This window comes from Spinacia oleracea, chromosome 2 (assembly GCF_020520425.1).
Source record: "Spinacia oleracea cultivar Varoflay chromosome 2, BTI_SOV_V1, whole genome shotgun sequence".
Taxonomy (NCBI): domain Eukaryota; kingdom Viridiplantae; phylum Streptophyta; class Magnoliopsida; order Caryophyllales; family Amaranthaceae; genus Spinacia; species Spinacia oleracea.
In genome coordinates this window covers 90,012,698-90,034,546 of record NC_079488.1, presented here as the reverse complement: position 1 = coordinate 90,034,546, position 21,849 = coordinate 90,012,698, and the positions used below count along the sequence as shown (strand labels likewise).

The 21,849-nt window shown below is 37.1% G+C and overlaps 1 protein-coding gene across 4 annotated transcripts; it reads left to right on the top strand.

The window, feature by feature from the left end:
- The first annotated feature begins 334 nt into the window (after window positions 1–334).
- On the top strand, window positions 335–21,516 carry LOC110776672 (vicilin-like seed storage protein At2g28490). 4 transcript variants are annotated; one of them, XM_021981221.2, is made up of 8 exons: window positions 335–775; window positions 2,051–2,155; window positions 8,635–8,756; window positions 15,328–15,477; window positions 15,575–15,728; window positions 16,710–16,786; window positions 17,418–17,648; window positions 19,088–19,226. In XM_021981221.2, exons 1-7 carry the CDS (start codon window positions 431–433, stop codon window positions 17,644–17,646), a joined length of 1,182 nt encoding a protein of 393 aa, XP_021836913.2. In that variant the 5' UTR covers window positions 335–430; the 3' UTR covers window positions 17,647–17,648; window positions 19,088–19,226. The 4 variants fall into 4 exon arrangements, with proteins under 4 accessions (XP_021836913.2, XP_021836912.2, XP_021836911.2 ...); XM_021981220.2 differs by lacking the exon at window positions 19,088–19,226 and adding an exon at window positions 17,771–18,048 and having other exon boundaries at window positions 337–775; XM_021981219.2 differs by lacking the exon at window positions 19,088–19,226 and adding an exon at window positions 17,725–18,048 and having other exon boundaries at window positions 338–775.
- Window positions 21,517–21,849: the final 333 nt, after the last annotated feature.

Here is a 21,849-nt window from a genome sequence, read left to right as displayed (position 1 = left end):
AATGTTTTAGTTATCCGAAACTTGTCTTGCTTTAGGCTTTAGTCCATCTATTATGTATTTATTCAATTGTGTCCCTTTATTTTATTTAAATTTATGAAATATTTTCAATAAAATTTATAGTATTAAAAATAGATATAAAAATAACGTAAATAAAATGATTAATGTAAATTAAATAATTTATCTTAACTAATTGTTAAAATTCATTTAAGTTATTAATATAATTGAATAAATACAAAAAGGATGGAGTATGTGGGAAATAGAAAGTGTGGTGGGATTTAGTGAATAGTAAAAGTAAAAGGGGTGAGGAGTAAGAAAGTGGTAGAGAGATAGTGGTGAAGAGTTTTTTTTCCGCATTGATGGGAGTGGTCTAACGTGCAATTTAAAATCTCCTTCTTTTTCGAATCAACCCTCATTCGTTAATTACAAACAGATGTCGGGTTCCCCCGATTACCAAATCACAAGCAGCGAAATCCAAGAAAATGACGCAGAAATCAAAATCCCAGTTGAAATTGTGAGTGATGAAGAAATGGCCTTCATTGAAGCCGCATTTTCTTTAGCATCTCGCCGTTCTTCACTCTCTGTCCTCTGTTCCACCTCTTTTCAGTCCATCTCAATTGCTTCCACTAGAAGCTTCTCGAGTTCAATTGTTTGTAACGATGTTGAAGATTTGGGTAAAATACAGAGTCCCCAGAGAAAGAAGAATAAGGTTTCGGATTCCCTTTTGAGCAAATTTAGAAAGAATAGAGGATTATCTGTCACTGATTTGACATCTACGGTAAATGGGTTTTTGATTTTTCTTTGTTGATTTCATTTTAATTTAGTGTTTGCTGAACTGGGTTTTATTTGCTTTTGCATAGTTTGATGATATTATAATCTGTTAATTTGGGTGATTTTAGTGACGTAGTATTGCTTGAAATTAAGAAACTATATGATGTTAGTGAAGTTGGGAACTTTGGCTTGGTTTAGAAGTTTGAGTGTAAGGTACTGAAATTTTAGAATTGGCAGTGAGTATAATCGTTGTTATTACTGATTTGTGATGTTGTTAATTAGCGGAATTCGTCGTCTGTAGAGATTTTACTGAGATGATGTTGAACTTGGAAGCTTTCGGGAGGGATCTAATTATTGTTTGGTTTTGAACAAGAAATTCAGGCATTTTGGGAATTGGTTGATGTCTAATAATTTTACTTAATTTGCTTTTGAATATAGGAGTAATGTAAAAGAGCTTTTTCTTGCTTCTTTTGTATGAATTGCATTTCATTGAGATGATGTTATTGAAGTCGGAAGCTTTTGCTAGGGGTTTAATTATTCTTTGGTTTTGAACAAGAATTTTATATTTTTAGGCATTATTTGGAATTGATGAATAATACAACATAGAAATCAATGAAATACAGGGTACAACGTAGAAAAACCCTTAAAAATGTTAATGATTGAAATATTGCATTGGTAATCATAATAAAAAATTGTGTCGTGTAAAAAAGAATAGCTGAAGTATATAAGTATATTGTACTAGTCTTATATGCACGTGATGCGTGCAAATATAAGAAATAGATTTGTGTTATTACATTTAAACCTGAAATAACATGTAAAAAATATAATATACTGCGATGCGTGCGAATATAAGAAACAGATAAGTTGGATAGAGCCGAACGCATATAAACTGATTGATTAAAATGGTAAGAATTTATTTAAGGGGCTAGATTGATTAAAAAATGTTTCTTTGGGCTTTTCCTATTGGATAAGTTGTTACTATATTCTCTATTCTATAAGTGTGGAGGGTATTTTAGTAATCCAAGGGGGACACCAAACGTGGATTTACTAAAATAACCTCACCTCTTCACTTATATAATAGAAATTCTTATTAATTATCATTTGTATGTATGATATGCGATGGAATTACCAGTTGTCATCATTATCTTCTAACGTGGATGTAAAGCTATATTTTTGTATGTTGAATTGTTGCTAATGGGCTGGTTTTGTTTCCACTTTGTTTCAAATGTCTATGGCTGAACTTAAGTAGCTAATATTTATTTTGTTTTGTTGATACTTCTAGGAGTGGTGTGAGAAACAAATGGAATTTGTTCTCACTATTGGTAGGCCAGAAAAGACAAATGCAATGAAAGCTGGGATTACTCGGCATGCAAAGTTAGAAGAAGAGGTAATGTGTATTCCAATCTCAATGCGAAACATGTTTTTCCTGGTGTTTTTAAGCGATTCAAGTTGTTTTGTGATTTATTTAGTTTACCGTGGTGCTTTTTCTTACATAGCCGGATTTGTGGTCCTGTAAAAATGTAGAGTTAGCATGGACGCGGTGACTTCATAAGCTATTGATGGCTTACAGTGTAACACCCCCATATTCCTCTCTATTTAAAACACCTTTTATTTGATAATAGAGAAACTAGAGAGACGTTACCGCCATGATATAAGGTAGATGAAATAATTAGTTGAAAAACGGATTAACTTAAATAGTCTAACTCAAAAACAAACAACGGAATACCTCCAAAGGCCGCTTATTATATCCAAGCTTCAACGTACGAATAATTAACTTCAATACGTGCAACCATTTAAAATCTAAAACAAATGAAATTACGGATCACCCATGCATGCTTATTTGAAAAATGACGTGCTTCTCATATTCTCAAGTGAAATTACGGATCACCAATAACAATAAAGATCAAGTCAGCTAATACAAATACTTATACAAAGATTGTTCCTTTACCCATGTTGCTACAACAACAACAACAACAACAACAAAGCCTTAGTCCCAAAATGATTTGGGGTCGGCTAACATGAATCGTCGTAGGAGATCGTCATTGTCACCAATCAAACAAAAAAGGAGCAAGAAGTAATAAGAAAAACAAGGAAGAGAAAGTGGAATTAATGAAAGTAAGATAAGAGAAAAATGTATATATATATTATAGAAGATATATCGTAAGAGATAATAAAAAATAAGAAAAAGTTTAAAATAAATGAATAAGTAAAATAAGTATATTTCAAAATAGCATGTAAATTAAAAAATTAAAAGAATTTTAAAAATCAAATAAAAATAAAAATAAGAATAAAAAATAAAATAAAAATAGAAAGAAACAAAAACATGAAAACTGTATAAATCAACTGAAGTCATCAATGCATATTCTCTCCCTCCACTCTGTCCTATCCAACGCCATATTTTCCTCAATCCCAAGAAAGCTCATATCGTGCTCAATCACCTTCCTCCCAGTTTTCTTAGGTCTTCCCCTACCCCTTGCAATTCTATCACTTTGCCACCCTTCTATCCTCCTAACCGGGGCATCACTTGGTCTTCTGCTCACATGTCCAAACCATCTTAAACGATTTTCCATCATCTTAAACTCAATCGGTGCAACCCCTACTTTCTTCCTAATAATCTCATTCCTCAAACGATCCTTTCTTGTATGCCCACACATCCAACGTAACATGCGCATCTCCGCCACATTCAACTTGTGCACGTGACAATGTTTCACTGCCCAGCATTCTGTGCCGTATAACAAAGCCGGTCGAATTGCCGTGCGGTAAAATTTTCCCTTCAATCTTTGGGGCATGCCTGAATCACATAGGAACCCCGTGGCACCTTTCCACTTCAACCAACCTGCTTTGATTCTATGGGCCACATCGCCATCCAATTCTCCATCCTTTTGGATAATAGATCCTAAATAACGGAACGTTTCAGAGCCTTGGACAATTTTCCCATCTAAGGTAATCTCCCCTGTCTCTCTATCTTGGACTCCACTAAACTTACACTCCATATATTCCGTCTTGTTTCTACTTAGCCTAAAACCCCGAGATTCCAACGTTTGTCTCCATAACTCCAACTTACTTTCCTCTCCTTCTTTTGTTTCATCAATCAACACAATATCATCTGCAAACATCATGCACCAGGGAATACCATCTTGGATTGACCTCGTCAATTCGTCCATGACTATAGCAAAAAGAAACGGGCTAAGTGCGGAACCTTGATGCACTCCAATCGTAATGGGGAATTCTTCGGTCTTACCAACACTAGTTCTCACACTCGTGCTAACTCCCTCATACATGTCCTTGATGATATCAATATACTTCCTCGGTATTCCTTTCTTACTTAATGCCCACCAAAGGATTTCCCTTGGTACCTTGTCATATGCCTTCTCCAAATCTATGAAAACCATATGTAAGTCATTCTTCTTATCCCGATAATTCTCCATTAGTTGCCTTATAAGATGAATGGCCTCCATAGTCGATCTCCCAGACATAAATCCAAACTGATTCTCCGAAATTTTCACAGTTTTCCTCAGTCTTTGCTCAATAATCCGCTCCCAAAGTTTCATAGTATGACTCATTAGTTTAATTCCTCGATAGTTGGCACAATCCTGGATATCAACCTTATTCTTGTACAAGGGGATGATAGTACTCTTCCTCCACTCTAATGGCATCCTATTACTTCCCCAAATCTTGTTGAAAAGAGTTGTTAACCATACAACCCCTCTCTCTCCCAAGCATCTCCAGACTTCGATAGGTATACCATCGGGCCCCACTGCCCTCTTGCGTCCCATCTTTTTCAGTGCCATTTCGACTTCTCTCTTTTGAATTCTTCGCATAAAGTCTAGGTTAACCATATCCCTAGGGATAGTTGTATCCCCAATATCGCGCCCTTGATCCCCGTTGAACAAGCTATCAAAGTAGAACCTCCATCTATCCTTGATTTCCTTATCTCCCACCAAAACTTTTTGATCAACATCTTTCACACATTTAATCCTCCCGATGTCTCGCGTCTTTCTACCTCTCATTCGAGCAAGTCTATAGATATCTTTTTCACCTTCCTTTGTATCCAATCTTGCGTAAAGATCCTGATTCACCTTTGCTCTAGCCTCTCTTACGGCCTTCTTTGCTTCCCTTTAGCCTCCTTGTACTTCTTGTAGTTCTCATCACTTCTACATTTTCCCAACTCTTTATAGCATTCTCGTTTGCTCTTTATAGCTTGTTGCACAACTTCGTTCCACCAAGATGTGTCCTTACTTGGTGGCATGATTCCTTTAGATTCCCCTAGGACCTCTTTCGCCACTCCCTTTATGGTGTGCTCCATTCTTGTCCATAATGAGTCTATATCCAAATCCATATCCCCGACCCAAATACCTTCACTTGCCACCTTTTCCACGAATTTTAGTTGTTGCTCCCCTTGAAGTTTCCACCACTTGATCCTAGGCTCCACTAGTGGTCTTCTCTTTCTTATATAACTTCTACCTCGAAAATCAAGTACCACAAGTCTATGTTGGGTTGCTGTACTCTCACCCGGAATCACCTTACAATTGGTGTAGCACTGTCTCAAAGCATTCCTTACTAAAAAGAAGTCAATCTGACTCGCATTATCTCTACTCCTATAGGTTACTAGGTGAGATTCTCTTTTCTCAACCCAAGTGTTCATTATACCCAAGTCATATGCCAATGCAAAATCCAAAATAGCATTTTCCGCTTCATTCCGCTCCCCATACCCAAAACCACCATGAATGCTTTCAAATCCATCGCGACTCGAGCCTACATGTCCGTTGAGATCCCCACCAATGATGAGTTTCTCACTTCTAGGGACACGTTGCACCACTTCTTCTAAATCCTCCCAAAATTCTTGTCTAGTTGACGCATCTAGTCCTGCTTGTGGTGCATAGGCACTCACAATAGTTACAACCTCATCCCCTATCACAAGCTTAATACTCATAATTCGATCACTCTTTCGGGACACGTCCACTACATCATCAATATAATCTCTGTCAATAAGGATACCTACCCCATTCCTACCCCTAGTTTTTCCCGAATACCAAAGCTTATAACCCCATGGAGCTATTTCTCTTGCCTTGTTTCCAACCCACTTAGTCTCCTGCAAACATAATATGTTAATTCTCCTCCTTCTCATAACCTCTACTACTTCGACTAATCTCCCTGTCAAAGAGCCAATGTTCCAAGTCCCAAATCGCATCCTACTACCCTTACCCTTACCCTTACCCTTACCCTTACCATTACCCTTACCCTTACCATGAAACCTTGGATAGTTAACACCACCATCGGGTGGCGCGCCGCTTCCGGGCGACGGCCTAGCAACCCTTGCATATTTTCCACTACACCCGGGCCTAGGAAGTGTAGCGCACCCTTGCATATTTGACACCACCCCCAGGTGTAGGGGTGGCGCCGACCACCCGGCAACCCTTGCACATTTTTCACTACACCCGGGCTTAAGAGGTGTAACACGTCGCTGAGAAGGGGACGCCCCCACGATATTCCATTGTCGATTCATGTCATGATATGTGATTTAGTTTTACCACTAGCCGCCACCAACCTACCGCAACCCTCCTCCTTTATCCGGGCTTGGGACCGGCAGCGAATGCCGCATACGCGACACTCACAAGTGAATGCCGCTACTCTCACAGGCGGAGTTTTTACCCATGTTGCTACTCAAAGAAAATATTTCCCAATATCTTTCGAGCCATTCCTTACAATTTAAGTGGTTTAGTAACTTCTTTGTTGTTTTGTTTTTACATTAAACAAATATATATATACAACATAAGAAACATGACTCATCTTTTAACTTTTGTACGACGAGTGATCGAACAAATAAGGCAATCACTTTTAAGTAATATGAAACCTAGTTCATTTAATTGACAATAGTAAAGCTATAAAGACCTCATGAAAATATAAATGATCATGATTGCTTATTTATTTGACACGCAACAACGATATACTTCCAAGTGTACTAATCACAACACATTCATTGCGAAATAGGCAATATCAAGTCCTAAGCATGCCACTAATGTTACTATTACTCTCTAGGACTAGTGTTGCAGCACAAAAACTCTTGAAAACTTGCACTAGAAGTTTCTAGCTTCTACTAAGTACGAATTTGGTACGTAAGCAATACTCCCACCGTATTTTTAGGAGTTACATGTTAACCAGCACAAGTGTTAAAGAAATATAGTTTTATTTGATATAAATAATGATGCAAGTGGGTAGTTGACAAATAAAAAAATAGAAGAAAAACAAGAGGGGTGTAAAAGTTGCCAAAAATGAAATTATTTATGATTTATGTGTGCCCGTAGAAAAGTATGAAATAATAAAAAATTAGAAAGTGAGTGTAAAAGCTATCAAAAATGGAATTTTAACTCCTAAAAAAATGCGCCCGGAAGTAGTAATTGTAACATCTAAAAATACGGAGGGACTGAGGGAGTAGCAAGTAACACCAGTTACTACCGGATATTATAAAAGGATTGGAAACAAGCTTAACAAAAACCAGATTTTCTAACACAATTATAATCTGACTTCTATTGTTCATATTCTTAAATAATAGTCATAGTAAGTACTAAACCATGGTTAACACTAAAACCTATTAAAATTTATACAAAAAGTAATAATAAACCAGATTTACCATTCTTATTATGTACCCCTCCTCTTTTTTATTCTTTACGATTCCATGTCGTGTATCCCATTTTATTCTTTACATTTCCTTTTTTTTTTTGACAGCAGCTTAAAGATCACATTTCCTTTTATATTATCACATAATTGCCTTAATATTCTTATCAAAATTTGTATCCAAGGATTGTTTTAACCAATTAAATTAATTGGGGCATTTAATCTTTCACACTTTTCCATTGGGGCATTAAATCTTTCTGATATTCCCAATGTCAAATTTTTGATAAAAGTGAAAACATTATAAATGAACGTAATTTGCCTTGTTTAAATAAAAAAATAGAGTACTCTCAATGCACATTAATAAGTCGTTAAATCGCGTGCATAATACCAAACGTAAAGAACAAAAAGAGACGGAGGAAGTACTCAGGACCTTGAAAACATTGACTAACCATGAAAATACTAACTAATAAAAGGGCACTAAAAAAAATCTACTATTTTATATATAAATATACTCAACTACTCGTATAATAATGAATGGATTTGTAGTTCTTATAAGATAAAAACAATTTGATCAATTCATGCTAATGTTTTGTGCTTTCATAAATTTGCTTGATACCTTGATTGTAGCATGATGAATAACTGCTGGAAAGAATTACACCAATAGGTAATATGGAGTACGTGATCCCAAACTTAAGTTCCATTAAAATTTTTAAATAACATATTAACATTTTGTTTACAGGAAGTGGCTATCAACAATATTACTGAGAATATTATTATTTTCGGATTTCAGTATAGGGAATGCTAAAAAAGAATTTATGTAAAGAAAAGAGAGAAATTACACTTGTCAAATCGGCAAAAGTTGTAGCAAATAGTCTAAATTTATCGGTTTGAACTTGTTTAAGGGGATGGCTCCTCATGGCTTTACTTTTGCTTGAAGAAATTATCCTATTTCCCTACGTACTGGAGCAAGGCCATATTAAACATCTTTACCTCATAGATTTTTCATTAGATTCCGTCCTTGATAGGTTTTGGTTGTTCTGACTGACTTGTTGCTGTTGGCTGTAAGTTGTTATTACTCTTAAAAGCTGGCAAAGGGCATGGTTGGGCAATGTTAGTCGTGAGTAATTTCCATCATGATGGTTCTGGTTATCCTGTTATCTGATGTGATATTTTTGTATTGCAGTGACTTTTTTTTTGTTTGTTACCTATCTATCAATTTTTACAAAAGTTGCACTATGTGATATATGGCAGGTATCAAAAAAAGTAGAAGTACGTGTTCAGACGCTTGAAGATATATGGGCTGTGAAGTTCATAAATTTTATTATTTGTGCAAATCAACTATTGTTTGACGGATTAACACGTGAAATACCTATGTAAGTGGCTTCATGCCTTTAACTTAAACGGTTGAGGTTTCACGAAATTTACCAAATATCCACTAAGTTTCAAAAATACACCAAATACCCCTAAAACATCCAAATGCCCTTGATGACCAACGGCTGTTAACTTCGGTAGTCATTAACACCTAATCAACACTAATTAACTCCTAATTAATTAACCATTCCCCTGATGTTAATTTACTTCTAGTTAATAAAATAACCTTCGTTTACTTTTCTTTTTTCTCTCCTCCTTCCTTCTTCCTCTTCTCCCTGTCAGAGAAAGAGAAAAGAGAGATAGAGAAAAGTGGAAAGAGAAGAAGGTAACTCAGAGAAGTACAACAATGGAAAAAATTGAGCAAGATGAACGGTTAACTCAAACATTGTTGGAACTCTCAACCAATGGACTCTCGAATCTCAGATCTTCATCACCTCAAATTGCTAGTTTTGGTTTGGCGGGTTTTGCGACGATTAGACGAGTCTAGGCCGGGAACCCATGAGGTGTTATTGGGACTTAGGAGTAAAAGCGTTGGCCTCTGGGGACGACAAAGAGGATGGTGGACAGGTGGGGATGGGGTGGGCGGTGGCAGATAGGTCTAGGTACTGATTTTTAGTGGTTGGGAGATTCTGGTTTGCAGACGGTGAACTGGGCGGTGGTGTGCTTGTGGGGAGATAGGAGAGAGATGGGCTAATAGTTTTTTAAAATTGGGAATTAGTGGTTTGATTAGGGATAAGTGATTTAGTTAGGGGTTAATGTGTTGATTAGTTGTTAATGACTAACGCAGTTAACGATCGTTAGTAATAAAGGGAATTTGAATGTATTTCTGATTTTCTGGCAATTTAGGGTATTTGGTGTATTTTTGAAACTTAAGGGATATTCGGTAAATTTTGTGAAACCTCGGGAGTATTGAATGAAAAAACCGTCAACTTAATTTCGAACATATATGGTAATATGTTTAGACACACACACACAAATGATCTCTAACCATGGATTGATTTCACACAAGTTTCGTGTAGTTTTGATGTGAGAATTAGTGTAAATTGATTTTACTTGTAACATGGTTTTAATGCTTTTATATTGTTGACCTTCATTTATCTAGAAGTTAGCTAAGGTATAGCCGCCATAGCGTACTGCTATAAAAATTCACATGTGGAAGTTTGGTTTTCGTCGGTTTATGTAACGTATTTGAGTATTAAATATCAACTCCAAAGGCTCAATTGAATTACTTACTCTTAAACTATGATATGTGAGTAATAAGAATGAACCGAGATATTGGATACAATGGCACCACCCTGGTCTTACTACGTTCTTGACTCCTTTGGTTGGACAACAAGTGCAACCCAACACTTGATACATACAAACCAGTTGAGAAGAAAAGCCCTCTTTATCGTGCTTTCAATATTTTAAATGGATAAACATTGCTACTTGCTGTTGTACTGTGATGGTAGAGCTAAGCACGTGCTATTTTTATACTTGTGTCAAGCTATAAATGCAAAGTAACTCAAGTATGGACATAGGATGTGGTTTAGAGTCAGCCAAATGAATGTTTCTTAGAAATTAAAGGATGTGGTTAGCATTGAAAAGCAACAATTGGATGAGAAGCGTGATCTTTTATATTTATTCCATGTAGAGAAAAATAACAACAACAATAGTCCCAAAATGATTTGGGGTCGGCTAACATGAATCGTCAGAGGAGATCGTCATTCTGACCAGTCAAAGAAAGGAGGGGGAAGTTAAAAGAATAAACAAGGTAGAGGGAGAAAGTGGAATTAATGAAAGTAATATTAGAGGAATATATATATACATATATCCCAGAAAAAAAAAATTATAAGGGATAATGAAATAAGTAGAGTTTACAATAGATAAAATAAGTAAAATAAGTACATTTGAAAATAGCATATAAAAGTGAGCCAAGAAAAGAGAAAAAAAAGTTTGCAAAACGCAAGAAGTAAAACTACGAGAGTCAAAATGGAAGATGTATAAGTCAAATGAAGTCATCAACGTATATTCTCTCCCTCCGCTGTCTTGTCCAACGCCATGTTTTCCTCAACCCCAAGTAGGTTCATATCGTGCTCAATCACCTTCCTCCAAATTTTCCCAGGTCTTCCCCTACCCCTTGCAATTTTATCACTTTGCCACCCCGTCTAGCCTCCTAACCAGGACATCACTTGATCTTCTGCTTACATGTCCGAACCATCTTAAACGATTTTCCATCATCTTAAACTCAATCGGTGCAACCCCAACTTTCTTCCTAAAAATCTCATTCCTTAAACGATCCTTTCTTGTATGCCCACACATCCAAGGTAACCTGCGCATCTCCGCCACATTCATCTTATGCACGTGACAATGTTTCACTGCCCAACATTCTGTGCTGTATAACAACGCCGGTCAGATTGGCGTACGGTAGAATTTTCCCAACAATCTTTGGGGCATGCCTGAATCACATAGGAACCCCGTGACACTTTTCCACTTCAACCAACCTGCTTTGATTCTATGAGCCACATCGCCATCCAATTCCCCATCCTTTTGGATAGTAGATCCTAAATAGCGGAAAATTTCATAACCTTGGACAATTTTCCCATCTAAAGTAATCTCCCTTGTCTCTTTGTCTTGGACTCCACTAAACTTACACTCCATATATTCCGTCTTTTTTCTACTCAGCCTAAAACCCCGAAGGTTCCAAAGTTTGTCTCCATAACTCCAAATCACTTTTCACTCTTTCTTTGGTTTCATCAATCAACACAATATCATCTGCAAACATCATGCACAAGGGATACCATCTTGAATTGACCTCATCAATTCGTCCATGACTATAGCAAAAGAAACGGGTTAAGTGCGGAACCTTGATACACTCCAATCGTAATGATGAATTCTTCGGTCTTACCAACACTAGTTTGCACACTCGTGCAAACTCCCTCCTACATGTCCTTGATGGTATCAGTATACTTCTTCGGCATTCCTTTCCTACTTAATGCCCACCAAAGAATTTCCCTCGGTACCTTATCATACGCCTTCTCCAAATCAATAAAAACCATATGTAAATCTTTCTTCTTATCTCGATAATTTTCCATTAGTTGCCTTATAAATTGAATGGCCTCCATAGTCGATCTCCCGTACATAAATCCAAACTGGTTCTCTGAAATCTTCACAGTTCTCCTTAATCTTTGCTCAATAATCCGCTCCCAAAGTTTCATAGTATGACTCATTAGTTTGATTCCTCGATAGTTGGCACAATCTTTGACATCACCTTATTCTTGTACAAGGGGATGATAGTACTTTTCCTCCACTCTAATGGCATCCTATTACACCCCAAATCTTGTTGAAAAGAGTTGTTAACCATACAACCCCTATTTCTCTCAAGCAACTTCCATAGGTATGCCATCGAGCCCCACTCCACTCTTGCGTCCCATCTTTTTTAATGCCATTTCGACTTCTCTCTTTTGAATTCTTCGCATAAATTATAGGTTAACCATGTCCCGTGGGATATTTGTATCTCCAATATCACGCCCTTGATCCCCGTTGAACAAGTTATCAAACTAGAACCTCCATCTATCCTTGATTTCCTTATCTCCCACCAAAACTTTTTGGTCAACATCTTTCACACATTTAATCCTCCCGATGTCTCGCGTCTTTTTATCTCTCATTCGAGCAAGTCTATATATGTCCTTTTCCCCTTCTTTAGTATCCAATTTTGGGTAAAGATCCTGATTCACCTTTGCTCTAGCCTCTCTTACGACCTTCTTTACTTCCCTTTTAGCCTTCTTGTACTTCTCGTAGTTCTCATCACTTCTACATTTTCCCAACTATTTATAGCATTCTCGTTTGCTCTTGATAGCTTGTTGCACATCTTCGCTCCACTAAGATATGTCCTTACTTAGTGGTATGATTCCTTTAGATTTCCCTAGGACCTCTTTCGCCACTCCCTTCATGGTGTGCTCCATTCTTGTCCATAATGAGTCTATATCCGAATCCATATCACCAGCCCAAATACCTTCACTCGCCAACTTTTCTACGAAGTTTAGTTGTTACTCTCCTTGAAGTTTCCACCACTTGATCCTAGGCTCCACTAGTGGTCTTCGCTTCCTTATATAACTTCTACCTCGAAAATCAAGTACCAGAAGTCTATGTTGGGTAGATGTACTCTCACCCGGAATCACCTTACAATTAGTCTAGCACTTTCTCAAAGCATTCCTTACTAAAAAGAAGTCGATCTGACTCGTATTACCTCCACTCCTATAGGTTATTAGGTGAGAGTGTCTTTTCTCAAACCAAGTGTTCATTATTCCCAAGTAATATGCCAATGCAAAATCCAAAATAGCATTTCCCGCTTCATTCCGATCCCCTTAACCAAAACGATCGTGAAAGATTTCAAATTCATCGCGAGTCGAGCCTACATGTCCGTTGAGATCCCCACCAATGACCAGTTTCTCACTTCTAAGGACGCGTTGCACCACTTCTTCCAAATCCTCCCAAAATTCTTGTCTAGTTGAAGCATCTAGTCCTGCTTGTGGTGCATAGACACTCACAATAATTACAACTTCACCCCCTATCACAAGCTTAATACTCATAATTCGATCATTGTTTCGAGACACGTCCACTACATCATCAATACGTTCTCGGTCAATAAGGATACTTACCCTTAGGTTTTCCCGAATACCAAAGCTTATAACTCCATTGAGCAATTTCTCTTGCCTTGTTTCCAACCCACTTTGTCTCTTGCAAACATAATACTTCCTCCGTTCCATAAATATCACACCATAGTTGACTTTTACTTCTCTAACACATTACTTTGACACTTAATATCTCAAATCGTGTGTAATTAAAAATTATAAAAAATTGATATTTAGAAAATATATATCGATACAAATCTAACATGACCCCACATGACTATTTTCTTACGTATGAACCACAAAAAATGGCCAAAATCGTAGTGTGAATAGTGTAATAAAGAAAGGGTGCGATATTTACGGAACGGAGGAATTATGTTAACTCTCCTTTATCTTATAGCCTCTACTATTCGACCGATCTCCCTGTCAAAGAGCCAATATTTCAAGTCCCAAAACGCATCCTACTACCCTTACCCCTACCTCTATTATGAAACCTTGGATAGTTAACACCAACCTCGGGTGACGCGTCGCTTCCTGGCGACGACCTAGCAACCCTTGCATATTTTGTACTGCACCCGGGCCTAGAAAGTGTAGCGCACCCTTGAATATTTGACACCACCCCCAGGTGTAGAGGTGGCGCCGACCACCCGGCAACCCTTGCACATTTTTCACTACACCCGGGCTTAAGAGGTGTAACACGTCGCTGAGAAGGGGACGCCCCCACGATATTCCATTGTCGATTCATGTCATGATATGTGATTTAGTTTTACCACTAGCCGCCACCAACCTACCGCAACCCTCCTCCTTTATCCGGGCTTGGGATCGGCGGTGAATGCCACATACGTGACACTCACAGGCGGAGTTAGTCAATAAAATTTTAAGGTAATTTATATGGTTTAGATTTGAAAACTGTAGATCCATGAATTTAGGAATCAGATAATCAAGGGAACAAACAGAAGCTATGGGCTCTGTTGGAAGAGGCAACTTGATTGGAGGGTTTATCAGCTTTTACTTGCCTAGTTGCTTGTCTCCAGTTTTTGGTTGCTGAGGGAAAGGATGCATTTGAATGACAAGTATGTCGAGCTCCACTACTTGTGCTTCTTGTCTATACCTGGTCCGCTTTTTTAAGTGCAACTTAATTTCCCCCAGGCTTATTTGTACCTGTGGACTATGGAAAATAACATGCTCCCAGAGTCGCTCACCATGTTTAGCAACAATACAACCCTCTCAGAGTGACTTTAGAAAAAATTATGGGCTATGGAAAATAATGTATCTAACTGCGTGCATCGCAACAGTCCTGTTTATAAAAATGCTTCAAAGCTAAGGAAAATGCATAAAATTATAAATCTGCAAAAGATTAGAAAGCTACAACTTGTAATACATCTGATAAATTGAACTTTAAACAGAAAAATAGTCCCCCTCTGGTGCAACTTATGACTTGTGTAATAAACACAAGTTATTACGAAGTATATCGCTTGCAAAGTTGCCTAGTTGTTCAAGCACCTCTTATGGTAAGTATACTGAATTTGTCGAGTGTAGTTGAAGGACAAGTCAAAGTAGCTTTTGGCTGTATTTGGTATGTTGATCTTAAATTTCGTTCAAGTGAAGTTCTTTTTCAGCTGACTGATACATCCCTCAAGGTAGTTTTTTAGTTAGCTTCCAGTTAATACGAGGTGCTCATTTCAAAACTATGTTGAGCAATACTCCTCTAAACTTTCTAATTTTGTTTTACCCAAAACATTTATGCACTGTTCGACGTTATTTGCAAGTCCTAAATTCTAAGGCAATATCCAACAAATCCTTGATTTATGTGTGTACTTTAAAAGGCACTTGTTAAGCAATAAGAGAGCACCATTCATGTTAGGTTAAAGTCTCATCTGTTGTCCTTCAGTCTCATTGCTGTCTTTTAGACCACCCCCTAGAAATTTCCTTATTGTGGTCAACATCTGTTATGCATCATCAGAGTCGGCTTTGTTCAAGGTGTATGGATGGTGGGAGTGATTGATGAACTCCGGATGCCTGTAACAGGGAATGGTAGAAAGTTAACTCTAGTTGATACAAAGACCCGTGTGCAACCGAGGCTTCCTACCGAACCCCAGCGGAGAAATGGAAGGTATATCCCAAAACTCGACATAAGCCCAATAAGGACTTAATGCAGCAGACTTCTTTGGAGGACTTGTTTATTTGATAATTCCTTTTTTCCCTTTCAGGCTACAATTGATGTTCTACAAGCGTCTTTTGGACAATATGATTTCTAATAACTTCCCTTCTGAACAATTTTATGTCCACTTTTCCATGGATCCTCACAACATTTTATCTGATGAGGTGAAGATGAATGCTGCTGACTCAGGTTTCCCTGCTGAGGTATGTCGGAATTTTGTAGTTCTAAGATGAATCGTTGACCAACCATTAGATTACATTTGGTGTGTGTGAGGATGGGGGTGGGGTGTTGATCTCTATAGGTAGATTTTGACCATGGTTGTTGGTCCTGTAGAGACATTTTAAGGATGTAAATAATTAATGAGTGGTAAATAATTAATGAGTGTGACTTTTGTGCTCCTGTAAGGAGTTAACATAATGTAGCAGAAATTAAAGAAAGAAAAACAGATTTTGATATTTTTGTTATTGTTGTTGTTGTTGAGGAATGGCGATTTAGATTGATAATAATGGAACTGTAGAATATAGAGGATGGTTATCAAGCTGAGTGGCTTGATTTACTCCCAAGAGCTAAACAAAATTAAAATGACACTTCAATATTCTGGATACCTTTCTCTTTGCCCACTTGTAGTACTCTCCCTTATTAATAGCAATTTCTGATTCTTATTTTCCTCTGATAACCGACTATCTTATTCCTCAAGCTACCTTAACAGATTAATTATGCAATATGTATACACTACCCCTACGTAGTAGGCTAGTTCATTACAGCTCCTTTCTGACTTATATAACTGGTGGTAACCACTTTGTTATCATATTTACTATGGAGTTGTGTAGTTGTGTTGTTTCTGTTTAGATGTACGGAGTACAAAGCTTTTAAAGTTGGATCGTAATTGTGACTTGTGCTGGTTGTTTTTTTTATCAAAATTTCTAGTAGATTGCTAATAGTTATTGGTGCCATATACCGTCTCTTCAGAACCACATTCTTCATACCAAGATACAGTTAACTGTATAGTGTATTTTTATATGTTTATAGAAGAATGCTTCATAACCGAAAACTCTCTGTTAGGTATGTTTTTTATGTAGCATAGCTGCTATGTTTTGGGTCTGTGCGATGGTAGCTATAACCTATAGGTGTTATAGGTTATTCTCGTTTGCAAGATTTTTCGTTAACACTTTCTATGTACGCAGACACTTGGAGAAGTTGTAAGATATGTAAGCAATGTTTGTTCTGTGCTACCACCTGTTGATGATCAGCTCCTCTTGAGGTACTGATTGCTGTGATCCAACAAGTTATATTTTTTTTCTTTTTTCTTTTTGGAGTATAAGATTGACTAGAAAAAATAGCTACGAGAACTGTAGGTGACACCAGTTTTGTATCTTGTTTCTTCTTTCTGATAGTAAGCTCTCATAAACCAAAAATACTCTGTTGTCAAAAGTTGAGGGCTTGAATTTATATCAATCTGCTTCAACTTGATATGGTTTCAACAAGTTTGACTCTTTTTCTTATAACCTCTTCTCTTTCTGATGTGTCTTCTATTCTTTTCTAGTAAAATTCTTGTTTATAAATTTTGTCAAAGGTTATGTTAGGTTTAAAGGAAAACATTTGATCTGAATTTTGTTTTCAATGAAAACGAGGAGAGAACGAAGAAGGTAAAAGATTAGGGAGGAAAATGAGGCATTCCTTCATTACAAAAATAAAATGTTTTCTTATATTCCACTCCTAAGTTTCACCATTTCAAACTAAATCAAGGAAAATGGGTGAACCAGTTTTCCTAGATAACAATTCCCTCTGCGAACACAACCTTAAAATAGTACGAAGTATGTTTTTTGTTTTTGTTTTTTATTTTCTCATGGCAAAGTTAGTATTTAGCAATAGCTCGTTTGGTGGCTTTGCAGATATGAACTTCAAGCGGATAACTCTTTGATTGGTGAGGATGAGTTCAATTATGACGAGGACTGGCTTAAGGCTCAAATGCACAGTTGCCTCGAGTTCTGGCAGGGGGAGCGAGAAGCCAAATATGTTCCAGCAGCGGAGAAATGGAAATGCCAATACTGCAAATTTGCTACTGTCTGTCCTCAAACTGATACTGAAACTGAATCTCAATCAAGTGTACAGGGCAGCTGAAGGTAGGCAGTCTTTAGTTTATGTTTGGATTTTTTTTTATTTGTTTATCGACCTATTAATTATCTTATTTTTGCGTAGTTGAAAGTCATATTAATATGGATGAGCAACATATCAATATTTTCAGCACAAAAACAACTTTGTTGGATGCATGTGCCCCAGGAAGTAACACTTTGAAATCTGCTAGGAATTCATGTCCATTATACAAATCAAGCCAATGGTTGTAATAGTTTTTCTTATTAGCTTTAATAGGCAATTCATTCTTGTAAAGCAGACGATTAAACTTTTATTATAGTAGATGTTGATTTAGATTGCATTTTTTAACATACAACTTTGTGCCAGGGATGGTGAGACTTCGAGAATCATTGATAAATAATAAATAATAAATATGGTGCAATTGTTATAGACGTTTTGTTTACACCTGCGTATGATGATAATTGAAGATAATTTGGACGCCGTAATAATTCATCGTATCAAAACAGCATTTATCCTAACCAATATACTCATGCAACATCCAATTATAAATAGGGAAAATTTGTCAATTACTACCTAGGTTGTTAGAAATGGTCTATTATTACCAACCTTTCTAACCATTGATGGCTAATGACCTTTCTAACCATTAGCCGAAAAAATTGCCAATATAATTGACATTAATTAGAAAGCTAGGTTTTAATAGACAAGTTTTAGCAACCTAGGTATAGTAGTAATTGTCAAACTCTTTAACAATCTATATAGTAATTGACAAATTTCCTATGAAAAAAGCAAAAGTAAGAGATTGAAACTATTGCATCCGTTTTAAAATGATATTTTCACTTTGTTTTATTCTATTTTTTGATATGGAAATTTACTACTTACTCTTCTTATCCCATAATATTTATAAATTTTCCCTCAATTTCTTTCACTTTATTCAATTTTTCCTTATATTCATTTCCCTTTTTACGCATTTTTTTTACTTTGTCCATATTTATTATATTCAACTAATATTTCTATTTTTATCTTAATATTTATGTAAATAGAAATCGTAAATTTATTATGAAAAAGAGGTAGTATTACGTATAGAATGGGCAGAAAGATGAGAGAAATGATGAGAGATAATGAAATCATACAAAATTTGGTGTTTATGAACGCCTAATGAAAAATGCAAGGAGTGATGAATATGTGATCATAAACAATATTATTATTATTATTATTTTTATTTTATTTTTGAAAAAAGACGGTGGAAAAGTGATGAATACTCCTAAATATTTTGTTTTTGCCAAATGAACATGTTAAAATATTTCTGGTTTTGGGGTTAATTTTACTTGGTTGAAATTTGAAGTCATGTTGTTCGCTAAACATAATCTAAGAAATCGTAGTTTAAAATTGTTTTAATCTTTGTTTCAGTACACAACCAGTGTCCTTTGTAAAAACTTGACAGCGAACCCTGTTATTTTCTGCATGACAGACACGTGACAAGTGCTAGCACTCGTATTTTCTCCATTATATAGCACCAGTGTAGCTCTCTACCTTTCCTTACACTCACTCAAACAAACAAAGCAAGGAGAAGAAATGGGAAGGTTAAAAGGTGTATTGTTGGTGGCACTGGTGGTTTGCTACGCCATGCAGGTGGTGGTAAGCCAGTCTTATGAAGAGAGGAGGAGAGAGAGGGAGTTGATGTCGCCGGAGGAGGAAGAGAGGAGAGCTAAGGAAGAGGATTGGAGGAGGAGGGAGAAAACGGCGGAGGAGGAGCGTCGACACCGCAGGAGTTGGGAGGAGGAAGAGGAGGAGGAGGAGGAGAGGGGAAGGCGAAAGTGGGATGAGGACGAGGAGGAACAAGAAGAAGAAGAGAGAGGAAGGCAGCCACGGCCAAAGCCGAGACCGGAACCGTATCGGCCGGGAGGGAGAGGGGGGGAAGGGATGTTTGTGTTAAGAGATTCAAAGAAGGTGATAAGTACCCAAGCAGGGGAAATGAGGGTTGTAAGAGGGTATGGTGGAAAAATTGTTGAGAATCCACTTGATATTGGTTTTATTACTATGGAACCACGTTCACTCTTTGTTCCTCAGTACTTGGATTCTTCCTTGATTATCTTCTTACGTAGAGGTATATATATTCTTCTCTCTCTCTCTCTCTCTCTCTCCTTCTTTCTAGTTGATTGTCATGTTGATATGTCCATCATAATTGATTGTGATATGATGTTGATAATGTAATTTTAAAAAAATGTTCAGGTGAAGCAAAACTTGGATTCATATATGATGATGAATTATCAGAAAGGCAACTAAAGATGGGAGATGTGTACAGAATACCAGCTGGTTCAACTTTCTATATTGTTAACACCGGGGAGACTCAAAGGCTTCATATCATTTGTAGCATTGACCCCTCCGAAGGCCTGGGTTTCTCTACTTTTCAGGTACATTCATCATTCATCATTCATCATTCATCATTCATCCTCGAGGCTGGATCCTGGAGGAGTTGTATCTATGTTTTCATCCATTTATATATATGATAATACACTTTGTAAATTTCTCTTATTTATTTTGGCAGTCTTTCTTCATTGGAGGCGGAACCAATCCGGTGTCAGTGTTAGCTGGATTTGATCCCGAAACTCTTTCCACTGCCTTCAATGTCAGCATTCTGTTTTTCAATCTCTTACTTTATTCATTACTTTTGTTTTTGTGCACCAAAGTGAATATTTCTTACTTTTGTATTTAATTTGTAGGTCTCCATTGGAGAGTTGAGGGGGTTTATGACAGGGCAAGATGCAGGACCAATCATATTTGCTGATACTACCCATTCGCCTAGTTTGTGGGCGAATTTTCTGAAAGTCAAGGGAGAAGAGAGATTAGAACGTCTAAAGACGGTAGCAGAATCTGGTGAACAGAAAGAAGAAGAAGAAGAACCCAGGAAGTCTTGGTGGAACATATTTGATTCTCTAATCGGGAGTGAAAACAAAAAAGGGGAAAAGAAGGGTGATACACGAACAGGTTCAAGCCCAGACTCATACAATCTTCTTGATCGAGAACCTAGTTACAGAAACAATTATGGTTGGAGTATTGCCGTTGATAAGCATGAGTATAAACCTCTTAAGAAATCTGGCATCGGAGTTTACCTTGTCAACCTCACTGCGGTAACTTTCTTCTTCTTCTTAACTTAATTAATTGATCCTTTTAAGTTATGCAAATCTGTATTGAATGATGTCTGTATCTATCTGTGTGTTTGAACTTTGAAGGGGTCAATGATGGCACCCCATGTAAACCCCATGGCAACAGAATACGGCGTCGTATTATCCGGGGTTGGAACTATCCAAGTTGTGTATCCTAATGGTACATCAGCAATGAATACCAATGTAAAAGAAGGTGACGTATTTTGGATCCCGAGATACTTCCCGTTCTGTCAGATTGCTTCTCGATCTGGTTCGTTTGAATTCTTCGGGTTCACAACCTCAGCACATAGGAATCGGCCTCAGTTCTTAGTAGGTGCGAGCTCTATATTGAGAAGCATGCGAGGTCCAGAATTTGCTACTGCTTTTGGTCTGACAGAGGACAGGTATAATGAGATAGTAGATGCTCAGAGAGAGGCTCTCATACTACCGTCTCCATCTGCTGCTTCAGGTGATACGAGGGAGTTTGAGGAGAAGGAACAGAGCTCACAGGAAAAGAAGCCGGAATCTAAAGAGCAGGAGAAGGAGAAACCGGGGATCGAAAAGGTGCCCAAGTTTATGAGGACCTTAGGTCCTGAAATGATCATGGGCTTCGAGTAACCTGGAGATGCTGTATTTATAATGTTTCTGTACCTAAGTTTTGCTTTTGCTATGTTGTGTAAATTTTGGTGCTTCTCCGATTAAGCTTTTGTGTATGAGTTAGTATAATAAATTTCAGACAATTTGTTTCTTGTTTTCTCTTCGTCTTCTTTTTTATCTTTCATGGAAATCCGTTTAAATAGTTCATCTTAACATACAACTTTAATCATTATCATTATAATTGGGTTTTGTTACTTTCCAAATTACTTAGCCACTAATATTAGTTGTATGTTACTTTTCAAATTACTTTGCCACTTTGGCCTTACACCCTTTTAAAAGCATGATTTTAACCATCAATTACTTCTCTTACTAGCCAAGATTAAAAGTTCACATTTTAAAACATATATTATCTGTTTGGGCTCCCAATCGAATATCGATTGGGCCATTAAGTCCAAAGCCCAAGGGCTCACAACAACAACATCAAACCCAC

What these genes read in the sequence shown, in the direction of transcription:
- LOC110776672 (XM_056837279.1), top strand. Translation starts at nt 19,192, where the DNA reads ATGGGAAGGTTAAAAGGTGTATTGTTGGTGGCACTGGTGGTTTGCTAC. An exon ending in TGGGTTTCTCTACTTTTCAG is followed by an intron (nt 20,031 to 20,164) that starts GTACATTCATCA and finishes TTATTTTGGCAG; the next exon opens with TCTTTCTTCATTGGAGGCGG. An exon ending in CTCTTTCCACTGCCTTCAAT is followed by an intron (nt 20,246 to 20,339) that starts GTCAGCATTCTG and finishes TTTAATTTGTAG; the next exon opens with GTCTCCATTGGAGAGTTGAG.